Raw genomic sequence first — 17,638 nt, 5'->3', positions numbered from 1 at the left:
ATGTTAATTCCTTACTTAGCTCTTTTGTTGAATCCTCCAATTTTCTCCATGGATCTCAGTCCGGTTTCAGGGCTGGTTTCTCCACGGAAACTACTCTCCTTGGCGTGTCAGAAACCATCAGGCGCCAAGTGGATAATGGTGAGACGGTGGCACTCATCTTGCTTGATTTGAGTGCCGCTTTTGACACCGTCTCCCATTCCATCTTATTATCCACCCTGGAGGCAGTCGGTGTTGGTGGTACCGCCCTGGCCTGGATTGCTAACTTTTTGTCTGATCGCACGTTTCAGGTTTTTTCTTCTACCTCTGTATCATCTACCCTTCCTTCCTCTCACGGTGTTCCCCAGGGCTCTATCCTCAGTCCCCTTTTCTTTAACCTGTACGTAAGGCCTCTTGCGTTCTTGGCCGAACAGGCTGGTCTCACAATTTATTCCTACGCAGATGACACTCAAGTCATCTATTCACTTTCTACTAACAAAAACCTCCCTTCCTCCTCTCTCCAAATTGGATTAAAGCATATATCGGACTGGATGTTGAAGCACAAACTGAAGCTCAACGGGGATAAAACAGAGCTGCTCCTGTTTGGACCTGACACCTCTCTCTGGGGCCCTCACCATTGGCCTCCGGAGATGGGTCCCCTACCCATTCCATCAGTGTCTGCTCGCAACCTCGGTGTGATCTTCGATAACCAACTTACTTTCAAACATCATGTTGTGAAAGTTGCGGCCACCTGCACTACCATCATCAGGTGGCTGAGAAAGATCACTTGGATGCTGCCTAAAGACACCTTGAGGACCGTTGTCCAGGCCCTTGTCATCTCACGCCTGGACTATGGGAACATCCTGCTCTTAGGTGCTGCCAAAGAGGTAACCAGAAAATATCAAATGGTTCAAAATATGGCAGTTCGTTTGATTTGTCACCTTCCCGCAAGATCCTCAGTCACTCATCACAGGCGTAACCTGCACTGGTTGCGCATTGAAAGCAGAGTGCACTTTAAAGCACTCTGCTACATGCATAAAATCATGACTGATAGAGCTCCGCGCTATCTTGCTGCTCTAGTCCAGCAATATGTTCCCCCTCGTACACTCAGGTCCTCGTCACAAAACAAATTTAAAATTCCACGCATCAACAGAGCCAAAATGGGTGGCCGCTCGTTTGCCCTGCTGGCCCCATCCTTATGGAATTCTCTTCCTCAACCCTTGCGCACGGAATCGTGCTTTCTGAAATTCCGTAAAGGAATAAAAACATGGCTTTTTAACAACTAATGTCCCTCCCTCTGTCCACCGTTCAGTTTGCCCTAGCGCCGGGAAACCTCCGGGTAGCTGTGCGCTTAATAAATGTAATAATAAATAAATAAATAAATAAATAAATATACATTTATAATGGCGCCTCTTTTCTTAGCAAAGGTTCTAAGCAGCGAGAATTAGAATGACCAAATAGCACCTCGGATCTATTTTGTACAAAGTCGTACTAGAATTTTTCAGATCATGAAACAGTAAATTTTGATGATCGTATCAAAGTTTACTTTCATCTGATCAATAGAACATTGTCGTCTATGCGGAGATAACAGCTTCTGCTTGGCTTGAAATGTTGAATGTCTGACAAAATATAGAAAGACATAATATTGAGGTGCAAAAATATCGGAGCATTAATATCGATGTCAACAATATCGACATCCTATCTACAACAAGGTAAGTACAAAAATATCGAGAAAAAAATAGTGATATCAAAAATAACGTTTTTAAAAATATATCTTTTTTTTAATAAAAAAAGTAAAATAAATTAAATAATACTTTAAAATATAATAAACAGTTAAACATATTTTATTATAATTAAAATTAATAAGTAATATACATAATTTAATAAAAAATAATTAACCATATACATATACTATATAATATATATACTTACTTAATACTCATTTTTAATAATTATTTTAATACATTATAAATAATAAAAAATATTATAAATTACAAATTCATCTATACACATAAAATATTAATTTAAATATAAATAAATAATTATGCAAAACAAATTTTAAAAATTTAATTTACTTTTAATATTTTTAAAATTAATTATATACTACATTAGCTAAAACTATACAAAATATTTTAAATAACAGAGGGAATAAACTACTATAATAACTCCCAAAAAAACAACAGTAAGTAAAATGTTGGATAGCGTAGACCTAAAAATTACTATTCCCACTCCAAAGAGTACAACAGTAGGGAAAGTGTTGTATAGCGTAGGGGTAACAATTACTATTCCCACTCCAGAGAGTGTAACAGTAGGGAAAGTGTTGGATAGCGTAGGGGTAAAAATTACTATTCCCACTCCAAAGAGTGCAACAGTAGGGAAAGTGTTGGATAGCGTAGGGGTAAAAATTACTATTCCCACTCCAACGAGTGCAACAGTAGGGAAAGTGTTGGATAGCGTAGGGGTAAAAATTACTATTCCCATTCCAGAAAGTGCAACAGTAGGGAAAGCGTTGGATAGCGTAGGGGTAAAAATTACTATTCCAACTCCAGAGAGTGCAACAGTAGGGAAAGTGTTGGGTAGCGTAGAAGTTAAAAATACCATACTTATAAATAAATTATTATTTGAAAATATTACAAAAATGTATTATTAAATAAATCTAAACTATTTACAAATACCAATACATAATTATTAAAAACATAATTACCAATGAATAATTAAGTAAACATAAATGAATAATAAATACCAATTAATAATAATTAATAATAATTAATTACCAATTAATAATTAATCACCAATAATATATTTAACAAAAACAATTAATTATAATAAATTATTAATTATTTACATTTAAATTACTTCCCACCCTACTCCCCTATAAACTCATAACCCGCTACAGAACATAATGATCAATTAACCAATTAATAAAAATTAATTACAATTAATAATTAACAATTATATAATTAACAAAAACAATTAATTAAAATAAATCATTACTTAATTACATTTACATTACTTCCCACCCTATTCCCCTATAAACCCATAAACCGCTACAGAACATAATTATCAATTAATCAATTAATTTAAATTAATTTCCAATTAATAAACAATTAATTACCAATTAATTAAAATTAATGTATAATTCATAAAAATAAATAATTAATTTAGTTTGATTAATTACTTCCCACCCTATTCCCCTATAAACCCACAACCAGCTACAGAACATAATTACCAATTAATTAATTAATTACCAATTAATACAAGTTAATTACCAATTTATTAAAACTAATTTATCATTCCTAAAAATTATTAATTAAATTAGTATAATTAAATTACTTCCCACCCTATTCCCCTATAAACCCACAACCCTCTACGGTACTAAAATACAAAATTAAAATAAATTACATAAAAAAATCATACATATTAAATGCATAATATAGATAAAAATCATGTAAAAATCGATATTAGTAACATCGATATTACTAACATCGATATTAGTAACATTGATATTACTAACATCGATATTAACAAAATCGATATTACTTACCTTCGAAATTCTGTCCCATCGATATTTAAAACATCGATATTACTTACCTTCTATATTCTGTTCCTTCGATACTTAAACATCGACCTCATTGTATGTCGATATTTAAAAATCAATATTTTGTCTGCCTACTGTAAATGTTCACAACTGCCTGCCACTAAGCCACGTTTTTTTTATTAAACTGATTAAGTGAAACTCATGCAGTCCAAAGTCAAAAGGGTGACAGATAGCATGGAAGAATGAGTTGAACTAATGGATTTCCTTGTTTTCTGTCTTTGGTCTGGAACTTTCAGCCTAATTGCTCTACTCAGCCATTATGTCTTGTATTACATTAGATCTCAAACACTTGGTTTTCGGTTCCTCTTGGCTCAGTTTATTGGATTTATTCAAGTTGATCATACTCATTTCCTTAGTTCCCTTATAGCGCTCATCCTACCAGGCAAAGTTTTTGAAAGGTTTCTTGTCCAGGGAAGAGTTGTGGCGCAGCGACCAGGGTGCCTGATTCTGGACCACAGGGGCTCACAGTTCGATTGCCTGCGGCAGGTAAGCCCAGCACCATGTGACTCTGGACAATAACTCGCTTAATCTTCCTGACGGCCCCCCAGCGCCTTGACACCCTCGGGTAATTGTTCGCGCTTTACAAATACTGGATTTCATTTCATTTCATTTTCATTTTCATGTGTATGCTGCTTGTGGTACTTGAAACACAATGTGAACGCAGCATAGGCCCACAAGAAGAAAGGTCTTCTAATCCCAATATGGCAGCAAATTTCCGTTTGCACTCTGCTTTCGATTTCACACCAGGACTTATTGAACAGGCGTCTTTGTCCTGTGTGTGCGATAGATTGATTTGTTCTGAACAAGTAATTTGTACTGAGAGGGTAATTAAATGTATTCTTCTCTAAAAGTGTTGAGTATTGTTTCCTTTGATACCAATTTTGAATGTATAAAATGACAGATACAGGCACTCAGCAGCACTCTTTGCATTCAAAGATGAAAAAGCTGCTAGACTCAGTGACATGATCCGATAAAGGTTTGAGTGATATTACTACCAGCTCGAACCCAGGCCACCTGGGCACATAGTGATAACACGGTCCCAAGCAACCAGCGCTAGCCATACACTGCAAGCTTCCAATCGCATGCTGGTTGCTTGGCTCCAGAACAGTTAAGTTGCATTGAACGTGAGCAAAACACCCTGGCAATCTGTATAGAGTTAAACACTTCACGAACAGAAATAATACAAACCTGCTAGAAGCCTCCCCTTGTTCTTTCCTTCAGGTGTTAGTAAACAAAAGAAAAACAAGGTCATTATGCAAACGTATAAAGCATCCTCATTACCACGACACAGTTCTTATTAGACAGAAGTTAAAGCATTGTATGCGTTCATGTGCAAGTAGCGCGTAGGCCATTATGCAGTGCTGGCTTAGGCTGGCATGCGCAGGCACGTATTTAACGCGTGCAAACCACAATGGTCAGTCAGTTGGCCGCATGCAGAGCGTGCACGGTACATACCGCAGCAGAATGAGATGGCAAAGCGCTCACTGGGGTCAAATGAATTGCAGACACACATAACAGAAAGCGTTAATATTTGCTGGAATGAAACAGGTTGGCTTCAATTAGGATTATGAACACGTCGAGGTGGGCGAACTGAATCATTCCGTTGTGCCTGGGCCTCACCTGGATCAGATCGCAGTGACTGTCGGACAAGTTATTGTATAATGCCGCTGCACTCCATGAACCTAAGAAAGACCCTCGTAGTAGCCCTCACCAGCAGGTGGAGCCCGACGACTATTGCTTCATGCATCTGCCATCAATAAAAGGGCTCTTGCTCAGTAGTTTAGTCAGTCGCGGCCGGTGCAGTTCAGCGCGGTGAGGCCGGGCAGTGGGAGGGAAGTCGACAGGCGACAGTTTTATCTACTTTATTTTCCCTATTCCATTGTCTATAGACTCCCTGTCGCCCCGCCCTACCATGCTTACCTGCACCAGCCACGACTGAGTTTAGTGGTAACTAATTGGGTGCTGAGGAGATATTTTCCGATTAGAATCAGATGTGCATATTAACACGAATCAATTGCAAATGAAAAAAACAGGCCTCAACTAGGCCACATCTCCAATTTGAATATTATGGCTGCGCTTCCTCATAATAATCATTGTGTGTTTATATTTTCTCATTTGACACCGCATGCAGGAAAATGCGCACTGTTTGTTTTTTACTGATATGCTATTCTCGGAGTACTCCTGAGGACTCTTCTTGCTCTGTTGCTGAAGAAAATTCTGCTAGGAGTCTTTTCCTTGTTTGTTATGGCACATTTGTTCTGCCACCTCCAAAGGTATTAGGTTAGAAAGAGCTTAATGAATCCATATTAGGGGATAGTGCTAACATAGTGGGTTTATAAGACATTTTATAATGCTGAACTGTGATTTGCTATTGAAAAGATATATTTGCGCATCCAATGCGGACTGTGCAATTCTTCATTGCTTTCTACAGCAAAATTAATCATAAAAGGCCCTCGAATTTTGAGGTGAGCTACATCTTTTTGGGTCTCTCCTAAGGATGCTGTCCAATTTCTTGTCAATTTGCAGCACGGTTTGAACATGGGCTACTTTCCTCATTTTTCTAATTATTGCATCTATTTCTATTCCTGGGAGTCTTAATGGCAACTGATCTCTATGACCCTTGGTTGATTATTTGAGTTGAGCTATATTTTGGCTTGTGTATTGTACTTTAATATGTTAACAAATCTTCATGGTTTTTCCCAAATGACTGATTTCGAACCACTCTTTCTTTTTTATTGGCTGTATTTTTAAATGCTGCTTTAAATCTTGTCTCTAGGTAAATACTTCCTTCATCTATTATAAAGGTCAACACCATCCACAATCCCGCATCGAGGCGTCACTACCATGCAGATAGTGCATGTGCGCCCACAGTGCTCCTAACTGAATTTACTCTGGTCCTAATCCATGATCAACAGCTACTGACCGGCTCAGTTTAAGGTTTGAGTTTTCATTTCCAAGTTAGTGTGTGCTAGGCTGTATTCCCACTCTTCTTTGGTTCAGCTCTTCTCTGACCGAAATGTCTGAGAGAATAACTAACTCTTATTTAATGAGTGAAAACTGATGAACAATACCACACAATGTTGTAAAAAATCAGTTTCTGCAGTTCGACATTTGGTAGTTCAGATACATCTTGTTCTTATCTACCGCTTTGCCTCCATCGTTCTCTTGTCTACATGCTCTGTCTATGTTCGTTATGTTTTTTAGGAGCTTTTATGATGTTCTTTTGTAAATAGTTTATCGCTCCTCTACAGTTAAGCAATAATGTGTATGAATTTCATCAAAGATATTTTCGTACAAAATCAATATTTGATTAATAAAATTTATAAATATTTTCTACCCATGTGGTAACTAGTTTTTTCTACGTGGGTTTTCTTTCTCTCTTTTCTCTCTTTTCTTTATTTCATTTTGGTTAGTCACCTAGCTTTCTTACTTTTATTACTCTTATTTTCATTGTATATTTTGCTGTTGTTCCACTTTGCTATAGACCTTTTCCAAATAGTTCAGATACATCTTGCCTATCTTCTTTGGTGTCAGGTATGTCCTGTGTAAGTAGTTATATTGTAGTTGTCTGAAACAGACATTCCTCAACATCCTAGATGGGTCCTTAAAAAAAAGTTGTATTTTCCCTCAGTGAGTTTGCATTGCAAATCTCAGACCATTTGCCTTTAAGGCGTTCTAGAATGGGAGTAGACACTGGATATCAAAACATTATTTTTGAGAACCACAGCAATGTGTCAGAGTGATTAATGTGTGCAGAATTTTATGTCTAAGGCGGTTCTATATTCTTTTTCCAAATTGAGTGTCACCCAAGTGAGTACCACATGTTTGAGGAACTGCTGCACCTGAACACGGTGCGCCATCATGATGTTGTTGAATTATCTTATTCGATCCTCTTCAAATAGTATTTAGGTCGAGCCTGGGAAGGCCATGCGCTGTTGCCAGGCATGCAGTAGTGGAGTATTGCCTTGAAGCCTCGCCCACTCTCCACCCTCATTTTAAATTGGCTTGTGTCATTGTCCTTCGTAAACGCTGGCTTCTTGGTCGTTATTAAGTTTGTTAGTCCCTCCTTGTTACCTCCTTGTCTGCATTTGTTACCTACCATAACGACTGGACCTTTTACTGGTCTTGTTACACGGTCTGCTTTATCTTGGCACTGAGCACTATTTTATTTAATGATTTTCCCCTATTCCAGACACTAGATAGCAGCACGCCGCCCCTATTTATTTATTAATGGCCGTCCGCTTTAACTATAGCGTTTATTTATTTATTTAACTTACTAATGTCGGTCCCCTTTAAGTATAGCGGCCACGCTTACTTAGTATTTTTTTTGTTTATGCGCATGCAGAGCTTTCACATCCATGGAGGCCACGCCCCTTTTTTTTAGACAAGCCAGGTCTAAAGAAAAGTGCACAACTGCTATTAAAGTGAAAGTGCGGCATGGGGGCTTTTACAAAAAAAACTATCTGTTTATCAACTTGACAAACAGATGCTTTTTTTTGTCAAAGAGCTGCATGCCACGGATTCACCTTAATGTCAGCCACGTCCCTTCCTTTATATGCAGCTTATCTAAAGAAAGGGGTGCGGCCTCCATAAATGTGAAAGCGCCGCATGGGTGCTAGTACAGAAAAAAAAAATTCAATTCGAGAACTATTGCATTGCAAAGGCTTGTTTTTACAGTCATGAGCCCATCTCTATACCACACTGTCATATGCTTGGAATAAGCCATGTCCTTCAATACATATAAGCACTTAAATGTGAAGCATCTGGAGTACACCGTCCAGATTGTATTGACACTTAAACTCAAACAATTTATAAATATGGTAAATAGCAGTCATTTAAGAACCTCTACATTTGTGAGGCACTACCTTAATAATTAATGGCCTGACAATCCCCACTCCAGCATTTAGACTTATTTAAAGATGTAACATTAGCTTTTTTGGTAGCCGTGTACAAGGATCTGCTATTTAGCATATGCTACATTCACCCAAGAACCTTTACAAGTTCTTCATAGACTGCATACATGGTATTTAATGTAATATGTTTTTTGTGTAGTGGGCAACTGTCACTGGTGTGACGGATGCAGAAATATTGTGGTTTTCTAGTTGGTTGCAGAAAAGCTTGAAAGAGAAGATACATGGCTAGAGGGGTTCTTTGTGTAAAACACTGTGTGGTGCATCGGGCGAGAGATGTGCTTCAGTCATGGAAAATGCAAAAAGAACAATTGATGGACAGAATGCAGAACTATGTCATACATTCACCCCAGTACAGAGATCTGGGCCTAAATCCATCTTTTTTTGCTCACCATGCCATTCCAGTTTGCACCCAGCCATATGCAAATCATTCTTGACCCTGTGTCCAATGGGAACAGTCCAGCCCGAATTGCCAGGCCAGGTCCTTCCTGGACTGGAAACAAGCATCCTAGGACCGGTTTCGGGCTTTCAGCCCTCATCAGCCAGGACACTGGGGTGAATGTATGACATTGTTCTGCATTCTGTCCATCAATTGTTCTTTTTGCATTTGTCATCCTGAGTGGGACGGGTATGCTCAGACGTGAGTCCCGTGCTGTCCATGCCACTGGAGTCAAGCTATCCTGTCCGATGAGGGCTGAAAGCCTGAAACCAGTCCTAGGATGCTTGTTTCCAGTCCAGGGAGGACCTGGCCTGGCAGTTCGGGCTGGACTGTTCAATTGTTGTTTTTGCATCAGTCATGGAAAAGGCATTGTTTACGTAGCAGTTATTCTCATGAATACCATTGAGAAAATTACTCAAAGCTATGAATTTGACTAAATACTTCTGTCTAGTGGATTTAGTGTTGGTGAACTAAAAGGTAATTATTTGAGGAATACACCAAGAAGGCCTTGGTAGAAAAGGAATCCAATTCTTCGTGGGCCGAGTGCTTCAGGAATTTGAGGTGAGAGAACAAATAAATGTTCATAGTCCAAGGCTTCAAGACTTTTCAGAAGCAAACGGATACAAATAATTACAGTTTTGTAATGTGAGCAAAGAAAGATGTAGCTCTTAAATGTGATTTTTGGTAATTAAGATGTACCAGAAGCTTGGTGTCAAATTGCAGACTTGACCTAGGTAGACAACTGCATAGCTTTCATGTTGGCTCAGTTCCTTGGAGCACTCTAATTGTAGTGCAGGAGGGCTTAATTGAGACTATCTGGGTGACAGGAAGCTAGTGGCGTTTTTGTACGGCCAGGAATATATGGCCCCACAGTCAAAGATGTAGAGACTTCTTGGGTTCTGAACCCTTTGAAGTTTGTGAATTAGGCATGAGTTGAGGTAGAGTCCATTAGTCTAGTTGAGACAAGAGAGAATGAGGGATGTGCAATTTTTAACTCAAAGCCATAGGGGAGCTGAGAAGGTGGAAGACTTGATCACTCGGTAGCACTATGACAGAAGTAAGGCCCAGAGTATTCCATTGCTCTTCATCCAGGAGGTATGAATTGGTAAGATGGCCTCCTCTGCTTGCCAGTGGAGGGCGATTTGAGTGCAAGGCCACCTGATGGATGTCATGATTATTGTTTGATAGTATTCAGTTTTTATGTTTTCCATTGATGAATTGTGAAGAGACAAATTCTGTGTAGGAGTCAGGTGACTATTATAGTTTCGGCAGGAACTGGCTATCCTTTGCAAATATGTAGCAGGTAAGGCCATAATACTGCAGGGAGTGCGTGAAGGAACTGAGAAATTATGTTGAACAGCACAGGGCTGAGAATGGATGGCTGTGGAACTTTTTAAATAGCTGGGTGATGGGAGGAAAGGTATGGAGAGAAATTATTTGGAGGTGGTTCAAGGGGACAAGGAGATCCAATTAATTCTACCCCATACACCCATGTGAGAGAGTCTATAAAGTAAAATGGTATGATTCAGTGTACCAAAGATGATTAGCAGATCCAGTGGAATCATTTCAGCTGCAGCATCTGTGTTAGGAGGTTTTAGGGCATTCCAATGAAGCAATGAAGGAACTATCATGCATTATACTATATGCACGGATATATAAATCTTCAAATATGTCTAGTGGATGAAACATGAGCTTCTTACTATAAGTCTTACAACAAATCATAATTCTGCTACATAATGAGCTGCTGATTAAGGCACTAATGGATATATTACTGTGGTAGTGTTTTCAGGGCTTCAAAAACAGACTCAAGTTTGCATTCAATGTCTTAGAAAATTTAAAAACTTCTCAAAGTTGTAGGTCCGATTCAACGGCATTCATGAGTACCTGAAGTAGTACTCCTTCGCATACTCTTAAATACCTTTTTGAATTGGCCCTAGAAGATCTAAAATGCAAATTTTGAGGGAATATTCATTCACAATTAGTACGAATAGAAAGGACTCTGCCTTCTATGTATTTTCGCTTATAAGGTGTTGAGCATTTTGGGGCCAATTCACAAAGGCCTGTTTTAGAAAGTAAAGTAGAGTACTGCAGTACCAATTCACTATCCAAAAATTGCTTTGTGAATTTGCTGCGTAATGTTTTACAACTTTACAAAACATGCTTTGTGGGTGGCAAATTGTACAAATTAAGTGTGTGCATAAGAGGTCTTTTCAAAAGAGACTCCTCCTACTAAAAGTACGTATTAGTGGGTTTTCCTTGCAAAATTTACTTTTTTTCAGGATTTTGTCCATCAAACTTAAACATTTTACAAATGTTGTTTTTCAACCAGCAATATTATTAGCTGCTTGAAGGTATTAGAAGAAATTCGAGCGAAAGAGCATAAAAGTAAACAAGCTTTGGCAAAGGGAGGGAGGGTGTCAGTGAACGGGCAATGGTATAGCAAAAACATGTGGTATGACGTGTCCAGCACTGGCCTTGTCATAGCTCTTTTTTTATGGTGGGTGGTGGAGGACAACATAGACATGAAGAGGGTGGGGGGTGGGAGGGAAGAAGCAACACAGAGAATGGGAAGGTGGGGAGTGGAATGGAAGGGAAGAAACAACACGGTCAACGTGAAGTTAAGGATCAAACTGGACTACCAGGGTAAGGTTGGGAGGGAAGTAGCAACACAAATGACTTGACAGGGTGGGAAGAAGTGGATCCACCACTCTTCTCCAGTTTAGGAGGCAGCTTAAAACGTGGCTGTTTGTTCAGACGCCGGCCTAGTTCTCCATCTCTCCCCTTGGGCTTAGTCTCCAGCTCCATCGGTTAGCGCCAAGAAACCCCTGGGTGAACGTGCGCTGTACACATTTTTGTTAAGATAAGATAAGATAAGATTACTAAACTGCAGGCTTGAGCATAAAGAAAGGTGGGTTGAATGTCCGCTTCGCCATATAACCAAACTGTGATCCCAGGTAATGTATCTTGACTCAGTGCGCCTAATTACCTTATTTGGATTGTTCAGAGGACTGTAAGTTTGTGGTGTTTATTATGAAAGGGATGGAGTGCAAACAATCCGTTAGCCATGCAGGGTTAGGACTAAGGGTGGGCAGAGCTAGCATAGTGCCTCTACGCGTAGCTCCACGGAGTTTGAAAAATACTCTGTGGAGCTATGCATCGCTCCGCTCTGTTCCCTCCTCGCTCCGTCCTCCCTCGCAAATGATGTAAAAAAAAGGAAAAAAGGCACTAACCTGTGTTTTTGCCACCTTCCCTGCCTGGCCGTGTTCTCCTCCCTGCTCCTCGCCTCTTTGTGTCCTCCTGACTCCTTCTCCATTGGAAAAATCACAAAGTTGGACGTCTTGCGAGTGCGCATATGCACCTGCAAGACGTACAACGTAGTGTTTTTTCCAATGGAGGACCCAAGAGGAGGAGCAGGAAGGAGAGCGGCCAGGCAGGGGAGGCGGCAGAAACACAGGTAAGTGCCTGTTTAAAATTATTTTACATTATTTGGGAGGGGGAGAGCGGCTAACTCCGCTCCACCATGGAGGCAGAGTTTTTGCCTACTCTCTGACCGCCAGGGAGCGCGGAGTAGATAAATATCCGCAAACTTCACTGGGGGAGCGGAGTAACCCGCCCAGGGTTAGGTAGAACAATAGAGCATGTAGAAGAAGCTTATGAAATATTAACCATGATTGCTTTTCTTCATCAAAGATAATTCCTTCCCAATTCAAGTGTCCGTGATTTGATTGAATTATTTTCCACTTATGTAAAAAGAAGACTGAAAGTTTTCTCATTGCATTGGGAGTGAGTGTGGCAGAGAATGGGCAACGGTACAGATGTAGTCAGTGCTGGCTATATCATACAGCTTTTTTTTTTGTTATGGGGTGGAGGAGGGACAACACAGACAGGAAGGTTTGGGGGGGAGAGAAATTGGAAGGGAAGAAGCAATGTGCTCAATGGGGGGAAGACACAACATAGAAGTGAGAGCAGGGTGTGGGAGGGAATAAACAACATAGACAAAGGGTGTGGGGTGGGGGGAAGAAGCAACATGGACAAGGAAGACACTGGAAGTAAGAAAATGCCTCAATCACAACAGCAATAGGTGAAGCACACTAATCAAGATGAAGCAATCAGTACTGGGTCCATGCTCCAAGTGAAAGAAGAGGAAGTGAAGCCGACATGCATATACCAATTAGGAGGCAGCGAATAAGAGTGACAATGAAGCCAAAGAATGGTAAGCAATGGGTGGGCATCAAACCCCTTGCAGCAAACAATGTCTGTTACAGACAAGATCGCATGCGCTAACACATGCGCTGACACAGGCGAGACCTAAAAAGAAGGCATATCAAGGGGGTAACAAAAGAGTAACATTTTTAGGTTTTAGCAATATACATTTAAGTGCAACCTCTTCTACCATTCTGTTGTTGAGTATTTCCATATTCATTAATGATTGCCTTTCAACTTAATGGTCTCTCAAGTTGTGAAGACTTGATTACCCTCATACAGCTTTAGAGATTGCTTTAATTACTGACCTATTGTTATTACCATCTGTCACTCTTTATTTATCTATATTGGCCCCTGAATTTTGTGTTCTAATTGTTTGCAATTGCCTTGCTATTATGATGGTTCTGTGCACGGAGTGCCTTGGGTAGTTTGGCAGTAAGGTACTTTAAGCAGAACACGAATAAAGAATCCAAAGTAGCATTTATTGACCATTCTGTTTTCGAAGTATGTATTTTTAAATGTAATTAAACACATTACAGTAAATTGTATCATCTAAATTGAAAATGAAATACTGTGATTAGTGAATTTTCTGTTCACTTGTTCAATAGGTATGGCGTTAAGACATGTTTATTTTAGGTGGTGCCTGGAGATTGCTAGGCAATTTTGTAAGCCAATGTATTTTAATGAAAATAGATAGTGAGAGAAAAAGAGACAAAGCAAACATGAACGCTAAAATTACATAAATAAATAACACCAGCTGCGATATTTGTACCTACTTTGTAGGGCTGCAGGTATGCAAGGCCTTCAAATGAGGCTTCCAGGTAGCAATGGAAACCGATTTCTCATCAGCCGCATAACTACGCCATACACACTACGTGCAGGATATAAAATGAAAAAAGAAAAACAAGGCAAAAGGGAGCGGGGATAAAACAAAAATTGAAAGGCAGATTAGTAAACCAGTACATATCATGGCTTCATTCATCAGTCATAGCATTGATACATGCCTGAGAGGTGGCAGAATACTTTCATAATATCGCCAGGTGGCTGTCAGAAAAGTCCGAGTGTAGTCAGTGGAATAAAGCCGCCAAGTCGCCTGGTGTGAGGAAAAAATAAAAAAGCACAAGGGAACCAACAGAGGATGAAACACACAGGGTACCACTTTGAGTCTGGACTATCTTTACTTGGCGCATATCACGTGAACATCACAGTAGTCTGGTATGGTAGTCCCACAATGCCCAGCAAGCATGCATCATTCAGTTTAATATAACACGAGGAAATATTTATTTAACTTCACAGAAATATACCAAGCACCACCAATACCACGCCCCATGTCTAGGTAACATGCGTTAATGGCACATAACATATTCCTTGCCAGCTGTTCTCAGCGTACTGTATTCTTGAAGTGCCTTCCTTGAGACAAAGTGCATACACTACAATGTTCTTAGAGTTGCTTAGAAAAAAACAATATCAACTTATATTAGGGAATCCTATAAGTGTTCAATAATATAGCACACAGTTTCGTGTTTTGTTCCAGTTTCTACCTGAAGGTCACACATTTGAACACGCCTGGGTCCATTCCGTCGTCCATCTTTATGAGTTTGATGAAATGATTGCCAGTAAGTTAGGTAACAGAAACACCTCCTATTTACAGTATTACTGGATAACAGGCCTGGTTGTGGGCTGTGTGGGAAAAGTATCCAGTGCCCCTTGGCGTCTGTCAACACCTCAACAGTTTTGACATATGGTGATAAACACATGCAAAGGACAATCTACACCACATTGCACACTGCTCTCTGACCACCGGTGTGTTACAGTCGGGGGTTGCGTCTTTTTGTGTTAGACTGCGACACGCAAATCAGTGCAAGACGACCATACCTTTAGCAGCAAGAGATGCTTTACTGCACTGCCTTCCAGGGTCGGACTGGAACAGAAAATAGGCCCGAAACCAAAACAAAAATGGCCTCCATCAGCAAATCAGAAATAAGTCCACATTTGGAAATGGTAAAAATGTTGATCTTTTAAAGACGCACCGTATAGCTATTTTGTAGGGTCCCAATGAAGCACTTGCCTCTCGAAGAGCCGGGAGCCGGGCTCTCTATCTTTCGATGGTTCTACGAATCCTGTTGTCCCACCCAACTAAGGGGCCGATTAGGATTGCGGTGAATCCGCATCCTCCGGGCCGGCGGAAGCTACCGCCGGCCCAGAGGAAGCGGATTCACCGCTGCGATGATTGAAAAGACCCCCTGCCAGATTAGGATGGCAGGGGGGTCATCTACGGATGGGAAGACTGTCCGCCGCCTTTCCGCCGTGGTCGCCTTCCGACCGTGGCGGAAAAGCTCTAATATGGTGGCGCTGTCTATCAGACACCGCCAGCCATATTAGGATGGGGCAGAAAACATGCTTTTCCACGGCGGCTTTTCCGCCGTGGAAAAGCATGTGGTCTTTGGTGTTTGGGGGCCCGTTGCGGGCCCCCAGGGGTGATGGGGGTGGGGGGTGCACATGGGGGTTACCTATGGTACCCCCCTGCCTTTGCATGCACAAAGCGGCAGGCACCGCGCGGTGCCTGCCGCTTTGTGCATGCAAAGGGAAAACATGCATATTTAACATTGCGGAGGGTGCTGCTTCAAGCAGCTCCCGCCGCAATGTTAACTATACGGGATGTGACCGCCAGGGTGGCGGTCACATCCTAATTCTGAGGGAGGGAACGCCGCTGGCCCTGCGGACGGTCCCTCCACCTCGGGGGTGGCGGACGGACGCAGGTCCGTCCCCAATCCTAATAGGCCCCAATGTTCTCTCTTGGAACGTTGTTGGCCTGGGCTCGGATGTATGACATTACAATGCATGCTTTTACCACGCATGCCTTTACAATGCGGTTTTTACAACACATGCCTTTACAACGCATATTGCTTTTGTGATGTATTCCTATAGGTTCTGTATCGATCCCCCTATTCCTGACCCTATTCTGGTTAACAAGTTAACTAGCAGCCATCCCATGAGGCAGAAAACCCCCATGATGCAGGAACCGTTATCTGATAAAGCCACACTACGGCACAGGAACGTGTTATCTGATTAGGTCATAACGCTTGCCATCTAATTAGACAAGCGATATTCCTCCAGCCCCTGATAAGGCATACGGAGTTCTCAAAACAAATCAAACCTATGACAGACCTGGGAAAAACCCTGCGGCCATTGTTTTGATTTCACCGAGAACTTCAGCAAAAGAATGTGCTAACGACCAGGTCGTATGACATCCTTATTAACGTATCTATGTCCATCCTTACGTCAATCTCGGCACCTTAAAGGTATAAATATTACCGATATTGCCCTATGCAAACACACGCAGTGGTGACGAGATCGGAGCAGCCAGACTTGCCGAAGCCCAGAGCAGAGCAGACCCCGCTGGCGCAGCCCCGCCTTCCTGACGCGCTGAGAACGAGACGCTGCTTTCTCCTGCCGAGAAATCCAGCTCCGGCGCTTCCGGGTAGCCCTCGCAGGCAGCCTGGGATATCGAGACCAGAGACGAGAGATACCATCCCTCATTCATCCTAGAGTCCAGGTACAGAACTGAATAACCCCTTGCAGAGAATTCTTTAGTCAGTCACTTGGCAAAACAAACTTAACTTAAACTGTAACTTTCTATTCCCGCCCACGTATTAGGCTTAGGTCAGGTACACGGGGTAGGCGTAGTTAGAAACACCAGTTGAGTACGATTAGTCAAATGTAAATGTGTATGTATTCATTTTATTCATTTTAAACCTTCATATGGCTTAGAAACCATATCAATGTTTTTACAGTATTATTTTATACTTCTGCTTTTATTGTATGCACTTTACTTAACCATAAGTATTGCAATAATATCGATCCATTTCTCTTGTATGAGAAAAGAGACTGATCAATAAATAACATCTTTTATTGAACACGCCCGTCTCTTCCTTTTCTCTACAATCTGGTGAGACTAAGAATGCACGTACTGACTGAGTAAAATAAGTCGTCTTTTGTTTTCACACGACTCTAGAGATATACTCTTGATTAGGGGAGAGCAAAGTTGTCATGTTCTATGGTTGTCAGAAACTAAATCCCTTCTTGTCTATCCAGGGAGGTTCAACTCCTCCTTGCCTATTCGAGAAAGTTTCTAGTGAACTCTGAGCTAGCTGGCAAAACCCAAAACTTTAAGTCTAATATCGACAGTAGTAGACCTAGTTAACGTCTGGTCTAGGCCTATACTATTGAAGGTATTATTCCAATGCGCAGAGCCTATTGGGATAATAGGAACTACACTACATGGCGCCCAACGCGTTTGGAAGGGCGATAAAACGAACGTAAGACATTTAAAGTAACTCAGTCGTGCTTTTTCACTCAGACCCCTTTTTTCCCATAATACTCCAAAGACGTCTGGAGTGGGTGAAAGGTAATATCCGCCAGACCTCGCAGGAGGAAACTCCTATGTATGGTTCTTGGTTTAGTCAACGTTGAAGGATACACTGTTCCAAAATATTGTGCATCTAATCTTTA

The 17,638-nt window shown here is 40.9% G+C and overlaps 1 protein-coding gene across 1 annotated transcript in view; it reads right to left on the bottom strand.

The window, feature by feature from the left end:
• Window positions 1-17,638, bottom strand: part of KCNQ5 (potassium voltage-gated channel subfamily Q member 5) — a 1,025,261-nt gene that overhangs the window by 291,170 nt on the left and 716,453 nt on the right. The window contains exons 8-9 of the mRNA XM_078647596.1: window positions 13,903-13,997; window positions 4,763-4,789 (exon numbers count right to left, since the gene is read on the bottom strand). Coding sequence (XP_078503722.1) covers window positions 4,763-4,789; window positions 13,903-13,997 — 122 coding nt within the window. The remainder of the gene's footprint in view (window positions 1-4,762; window positions 4,790-13,902; window positions 13,998-17,638) is intronic.

This window comes from Lissotriton helveticus, chromosome 6, assembly GCF_964261635.1.
Source record: "Lissotriton helveticus chromosome 6, aLisHel1.1, whole genome shotgun sequence".
NCBI classification, from domain to species: Eukaryota; Metazoa; Chordata; class Amphibia; order Caudata; family Salamandridae; genus Lissotriton; species Lissotriton helveticus.
The sequence above is the reverse complement of the archived record's forward strand: the minus strand, read 5'-3'. Positions and strand labels throughout refer to the sequence as shown.